Source organism: Penaeus japonicus, unplaced genomic scaffold (assembly GCF_977035675.1).
Source record: "Penaeus japonicus unplaced genomic scaffold, GWHDUDI00000001_assembly GWHDUDI00000007, whole genome shotgun sequence".
NCBI lineage: Eukaryota > Metazoa > Arthropoda > Malacostraca > Decapoda > Penaeidae > Penaeus > Penaeus japonicus.
Window position 1 is genome coordinate 13,742,788 of NW_028234409.1, and position 7,500 is coordinate 13,750,287.

At 35.6% G+C, this 7,500-nt stretch overlaps 1 protein-coding gene across 1 annotated transcript in view; it reads right to left on the reverse strand.

Annotated features, from left to right (window-relative positions):
* LOC122246609 (uncharacterized) overlaps window positions 1-7,500 on the reverse strand; it is a 63,224-nt gene that overhangs the window by 23,418 nt on the left and 32,306 nt on the right. The window contains exons 20-32 of the mRNA XM_086538194.1: window positions 7,124-7,247; window positions 6,430-6,564; window positions 5,862-5,968; window positions 5,206-5,338; window positions 4,860-5,010; window positions 4,080-4,531; window positions 3,909-3,964; window positions 3,634-3,757; window positions 3,397-3,528; window positions 2,772-2,887; window positions 2,242-2,371; window positions 2,058-2,094; window positions 1-568 (exon numbers count right to left, since the gene is read on the reverse strand). The exon at window positions 1-568 is cut by the window's left edge and continues 547 nt beyond it. Of these exons, the coding sequence (XP_086394320.1) occupies window positions 1-568; window positions 2,058-2,094; window positions 2,242-2,371; window positions 2,772-2,887; window positions 3,397-3,528; window positions 3,634-3,757; window positions 3,909-3,964; window positions 4,080-4,531; window positions 4,860-5,010; window positions 5,206-5,338; window positions 5,862-5,968; window positions 6,430-6,564; window positions 7,124-7,247 (2,265 nt within the window). The remainder of the gene's footprint in view (window positions 569-2,057; window positions 2,095-2,241; window positions 2,372-2,771; window positions 2,888-3,396; window positions 3,529-3,633; window positions 3,758-3,908; window positions 3,965-4,079; window positions 4,532-4,859; window positions 5,011-5,205; window positions 5,339-5,861; window positions 5,969-6,429; window positions 6,565-7,123; window positions 7,248-7,500) is intronic.

The window sequence follows — 7,500 nt, forward strand, 5'->3', positions numbered from 1 at the left end:
GTGCTTATATCCGTTAATGGTTCCGGTGTGGTTAGAGGTGTTCCCTCCTGTGTGGTTGTAGATTCTGGTGCAATTGATGTTGATTCCGGTATAGTAAGGGTTGTGTCTGGTAATATAGAAGTTGATTCCGGTGTTGTTAAGGTAGTTGTGGTAGACTCTGAGGTTGTAAAGTTAGTTTCCATTAATGTTGTGGAACCTGGAGTGGTAAAGGTTGCCTCTGTTGAAACTCTGGTGGATTCTGGTGTTGTAAAAGTTGTTTCTGACATGGTTGTAAATTCCATCGTTGTTCCCGTCAAGACTGTCGATTCCAAGGTTGTAAAGGTTGTCACTGGTAAGGTTGTGGATTCCAATGGTGTAAGGGTTGTGTCTGGTACTATAGAAGTTGATTCCGGTGTTGTTAAGGTAGCTGTGGTAGACTCTGAGGTTGTAAAGTTTGTTTCCGTTAATGTTGTGGAACTTGGTTTGGTAAAGGTTGACTCTGTTGAACCTCTGGTGGATTCTGGTGTTGTAAAAGTTGTTTCTGACACGGTTGTGGATTCCATCGTTGTTCCCGGTAAAGTTGTCGATGCTAAGGTTGTAAAGGTTGTCATTGGTAAGGTTGTGGAATCCGGTGGTGTAAGGGTTGTGGCTAGTAAGGTAAATTTCAGGGTTGGAACATACATATTTGTATTTATGTATGTATGTATGGGCTCATACATTTATGCACACACATACACACACAGCTACACACGTGTATATATATATATATATATATATATATATATATATATATATATATACACACATACAAATCTTAACTCCCTGTCCGGACTCGAACCTGAGCCGTCAAATTGACAGACCCGGCCCTGAATCCAATAGACCACACGACCCATTGAAAGAATTGTCTAAACAGACGCCTTACATCCATCATGGAAATTACCTATGTGCTCATAGCAGAGCAGTGATAGCGAGGTTTTACAGACAATTCCCGTGGGCACTCGGCAGCAGTGAATCAGAAATTCAAGTCCCAGATCAGGTCAGGTAGAATGCAGTAATGCATTTAATATAGAAATACAAATCTTACCCCCCTGTCCAGACTCGAACCCAAGCCGTCAGATTGACAGACCCAGCCCTGGATCCAATAGACCACACAACCCACTAAAAGAATTGTCTAACCAGACGCCTTACATCCATCATGGAAATTACCTATGTGTTACTGCATTCTACCATCTTTCTCACATAGATATATCCTTGGTAACCTGATCTGGGACTTAAATTTCTGATTCATTGCTGCTGAGTGCCCACGGGAATTGCCTGTAAAACCTCGCTATCACTGCTCTGCTATGAGCACATAGGTAACTTCGATGATGCATGGAAGGCATCTGGTTAGATCATTCTTTTAGTGGGTCATGTGGTCTATTGGATTCAGGGCCGGGTCTATCAAGTATTTCTATATATAAGAAAAAAAAATGCGTCACTGCATTCTACCATCTTTCTCACATAGATATAACCTGTCCAGACTCGAACCCGAGCCGTCAGATTGACAGACCCGGCCCTGAATCCAATAGACCACATGACCCACTAAAAGAATTGTCGAACCAGACACCTTACATCCATCGTGGAAATTACCCATGCGTTACTGCATTCTACCATCTTTCTCACATAGATATAACCTCGGTAACCTGATCTGAGACTTAAATGTCTGATTCATTTCTGCCGAGTTCCCATGGGAATTGTCTGTAAAACCTTGCTATCACTGCTCTGCTATGAGCACTTAGGTAATTTCCATGATGGATGTAAGGCGTCTGGTTAGACAATTCTTTTAGTGGGTCATGTGGTCTACTGGATTCAGGCTCGGGCTCGAGTCCGGACAGGGAGGTAAAATGTGTATTTATATATTAAATGCATTACTGCATTCTACCATCTTTCTCACATACATATATATATATATATATATATATATATATATATATATATATATATATATGTGTGTGTGTGTGTGTGAATGTACTTGTATACATATAACGACAACTAACAAGAAAAAGGTGAAAACATAGACAAGGAAAAAGGAATCATACCTGTGGTACTTGGAATGGTGGTTGTCTCATTTTCTTCCTGTATTGTAAAATATAAGAGCATACTTATAATGAGACCATTATCACAGATTGTTCATACCACATTTTAAAACGTACAATGCATATCATAACCAATATCAACAATGCAACACATATGACAAGCAACGCTGAAAGCCTAGTTACTTACACATTCTTCTTCTATTTCATTGCGGATAATAATGTCTGTCAATTGACGCTGGAAAGGAAGGACCGCAGCCAACATCTGAATGTATTCCGTTAAAGAGTCCACATCCATATTACTCATGTTGTAATACGATCTAGAAGGAATTGAATTCATTATGACATTCCGAGCTTCTTTAATGAAAAAGATCTTGTCAAGACAGGTGTACAGGAAAAAGAAATTATAAAGACAGGTTTAAAGAAATAACCTTGGAAAATCCTAGTGTCACATATTTCATATCACCTTCACAAAATCCGAAAAAAAAAACAAAAGAAACATTTCGAGCTCATATTCAAATATGCAGAACATAAAAATCTATCTTGTTTTTTGTCATACTACGATTTAGCAAAAGGGTTCAACATGAAAATTTATATAAATGTATGTATATACGTATATATATATATATATATATATATATATATATATATATATATATATGTATATATATACATACATATATGTACACACACGTCTACAACTCCGTTACGAAAAATTACGTTTGGGAAAAGTGTTGTATCACAGTAGCCGACACATCGTCCGTTCGGTTGCTCGAACCCTCGACCCCATCCTCTATACATCCGCAGTCTCTGTGCGACTGGAAGCTCTGTGCGATCTGTTGGTATACAGCAAAGGAACCGGGTTGAGAAAGGGAGATGTTTTGCTCTTTGAATTAGCTACAAAACGAGGCAAGTTCTCCAAAACCTTTATTGTTTTAGAAGTGATTAAGGCTCATCCCTTTTTTCACACATATTTGAAGAGTTGACCGTTATTGATCTTATGGTAGGATGATTCCGTGGACAGTTTGTATCTACTGTATATATGTAAACACACACATGCACATATCTAGACACACACACAGATGTGTATATATATATATATATATATATATATATATATATATATATATATATATATATATATATATATATACATCTATATGTATATATATGTTCATATATATGTATATATATATATACATATATAAAAATAAATAAATAAATATATATATATATATAGTTGTGCATTTTTTGTGTTTGAAAATACGAAACGTTCATTTAGGTAATGGTATCACATGTTAAAGTGGTACACTATCATGAGCATACAGTAAAGTATATGCCTTACTTGAATGATAGGACTGGCGGGTTCGGCCGTATATGTCCTTAGTAATATGACGAACATGAGTTCGCCGTCGACGCTTATCAAAGGCATGACCATCACTAAGCCGTAGCCAATATGCACATCTCTCTGGTACTCCTGAGACATGAAACAAACTCAATTATTCATTTGAAAGGTTACATTTCCTGATCAACATTTTCTCACAGAGTAAGATGGGGTTTCACTTGGAGTTTGGCACTTTACCTTTTCTTCTAAGTATACCAGATCGTGTTCATCCATGTAATACCAGGAGGAATTGGCAGACGTGTTCGAGTCTTGTGAGGAGAGCGTTTCGATCACACAAAAGCTCTCCTCGCTTGCTTTCAGCCTGGTGAGAGAGAGAGCGAAAAAAATCCGGAGGTCATTGCCAAGAATGCAGAGGAAAAAGGCTATTAATGTTTAACAGAAAGAAATTAGATACAACAGACAATATCCTATCCTATCCTGTAGTTCTGCTACTGAAGAATCACAATACTAACCTGTGTAGAGCGTAAACAAAATCATCCCTGTCGAAATCGTTGTTAATGACGACTTCCTGAGAAAAGCCACCCAAAAGATAAACAATCAGTTCTCATGTACTGCAATTTCTCATCTTATGCCACTGTATATGCACATATCATCAAGGTTTGTAAAACACATGGAGGACCTACCTGGAGGAAATTGCTCTCGGTGTCATTACAGTCTGCGTTTCCGTCATACTGCTCATTCACCTGTATTATCGTGTCCTCATTTGGCTTAGTAATGGGCTCTACCTCGAACTGGGGTTCCTTTGTGGTAGTCTCAGTAGGTGTTGTCACTGTAATCGTAACCGGTGTTGAAGTTGTCACTGTCACTGTAATGGTCGTGTCCGTCATAGTAATGGGTGTTTCCTCCGATGTGGTTGTTGGTTCCGGTGTTTTAAAGGTTGTCTCCGCTGAGGTGGTAAGATCTGGTGTTGTAGGAACGGATGGCGATGTAAATGAGGATTCAACGGATGTAAGAGTCGATTTTGGTGTTGTAAACAATGTGGTGGATTCCAATGTCGTTTCTGTACTATTTCCCGTTGTCGTTTGTAGTGCTGTAGTTTCCGCTGTCGTTGATGTTACATAGGTCGTTGTTGTGACTGTAATTGACCTTAGAGGTGATTTATGTGGTCATTGATTAATATAAAAAAAATATATATAATAAATACTGTAAGATCCAAGGTAGAAAATCACCTTAGGAAAAATAGAAGGATTCTTTTGTGAATGTCAGTACATCTCTGTCTGTAAGAATCTAAGACATAGGCCGGTATATTTGATCACGTGTTTCTTGCGAATAATACGACATATTACTCACAAGAAAACGCAATGCTAAATACATAGTAATCGATACCTGACGCAGTAGCCTAACTGAAAACACTCAGTTTGATGAAATTCATCGAAGAACTCGACAGAAAAGATTCTACATACGTGTTGATGGTTCTACCGTGGTAGTTGGTTCCACCGTGGTAGTTGGTTCCATCGTAGTTGTTTTCATGGTAGTAGTTGGTTCCGTCGTAGTTGTTTCCATGGTAGTAGTTGGTTCCATCGTGGTAGTTGGTTCAATTGTAGTCGTCTCATTCTGTAGAAATGATAATCGATTTTTTTTTTTTTTTTTTTTTTTTTAGTTAAACAATTATATACCTGTAGATTTTAACCACTTGAGAAACAGCAGACCACTCAATCCGTTCTTCGTTACTCGTGAATCTTAAAAAAAAGTTTATTATGTGACGCAGTTTATCGACCAAGCATAAATCTAACTGCATTTTCAACTTACGCAGTCAGGCCCTTCGATTTCGTTGATGGAAATAATGTTGATGTACTGCCTCTCGAAGGGCGGGACGGCCTCCAGCATCTTGATGTAGTCGGTCATGGAGTCGATGTCTAAATCGAGGTCGCTGTAGTTAGATCTGGAAGAGATGAGGCATTTATGAGCAAATGCGTATGGTTCTGGAATTCTGTTTGTATATATATGTATATAGATTAATTTAAAAAATAGATGAATATATGTATATTTATACATATATATATACATATAAACTACATATATATTTATGTACACACACACATATATATAAACATACATATATATGTAGAGGTTTAAATGTATATGTATATATATACATACATGCATGCATACATACATACATACATACATAGGAATGTACATATATATATATATATATATATATATATATATATATATATATATACATATATACATATATCTACATATATATGTACACGTATATATATATATATATATATATATATATATATATATATATATATATATATATATGTGTGTGTGTGTGTGTGTGTGTGTGTGTGTGTGTGTGTGTGTACGTATACAAACACACACACATTCATTCAGTATGCAATGTATGTATATAAAAGCAGAGTTTCTGTAAGGTTGTATCCGCTCCTACATACTTGTGCTCAAAGTGCTGGGACACATAATGCGTTATATTAGCGTCCTCTTGCGTCGCGTTGTCATCCATACAACCGCATCCACTGTGGTCTATGTACGCCTGTTGGATCTGTGAGCGAGATATTGAAAAATTATTATTTATATTTATCTATTTATCTATATGTGTGTATATATAGATATATGTATATGTATATACATATATATATATATATATATATATATATATATATATATTTTTATATGTATATATGTATATATATACATATATATGTATTTACATATTTATAAGTACATATAAACCAACAGATGGATATATATGTATATATATATATTTATGTATATACATGTATATGAATACATATATATATATATATATATATATATATATATATATATATATATGCATATATTCATATATTTATTTTTATTTATGTACGTGTAGAAAGATAGTTAAAATAATAGGCAGAGAGATAGGGACAGAGATAAGAGCACTCCCTCAATGCAAATGCTACTATACTTTCAAGCGACATACATTGTCACACATATGTCACATATGTCATGCTAACCAACCTGCACAATGGGGCTGGCGGGCTCGTCGACATAGGCCCTGACAAGGATCACATACGTCAGAGAGCCATCGGCCGATATCGAAGGCAGGATCACTACCAGACCATGGCCGATGTGGATATCCTTCTCGTAATCCTCCTGAATTGGTAATGTGTTTATGATAATTAACGAGATTACTACTACTACTGCTACTAATTACGGTAATGATATTGATATCACTTCTACTAGTATTTTCGTTCATAACTTTATTTAGATTTTTCTTATTCTAGTCATTATTATTATCATTATTGTTATCATTATCATTATCATCACTGTGTTTGTTTTCATTGCGATTCCTTTTATGATATTATTGCTTTCGTCATTATTATCGTTGTCATTGTTGTTACTAATATCCATATTGTTATCATTGTTAGTACTATTATTATCGTTAGTGCTATTATCCTAATTGTTATCGTTAATGATGGTACTGATAATAATAATTTTGATTATGATACAAATGATAATGTTTAATGTGACAAAAAGATGATAATGGTAATCGTTATAACGATAACAACACAAAGATAATGACGGAAATGATAATGATAATCCTATGGATAACGATAATAATCATGATTGCGGTGCTAACGACACCTATAATTAGAGAAAAAAAAGCATAACAAACAATAACAACTAATTCATAACTTCTGTATTTCCGAACCTCTACTCCTGTCCAGACAAGATCGTGCTCGTCCATGTAGTACCAAGTTGTGTTGGCTGAACTGTTGGAGTCTTGAGCGAAAACACTTTCTATTACGCAGTGACCGTCTTCGCTCTGTCGTAGTCTGTCGAGGGAAAACAATTATTAAAACAAGAAAAAAACGGGAAAAAAATAATACAGTTAATAGTCAAAGCAGTTAGGTTATAAAAGGAAGGTAAGAGGAATTACCGAAAATGCTTTAAACATACAAACAAACAACAAAGAAGTTGTAATTGTGTATCTGTCGTAAGTGTAAATGTATATCGATATATGTTGTAGGTGTAAATAGATATATAGATGAAGGAATAGATAAGAGAGAGAGAGAAAGAGAGAGAGAG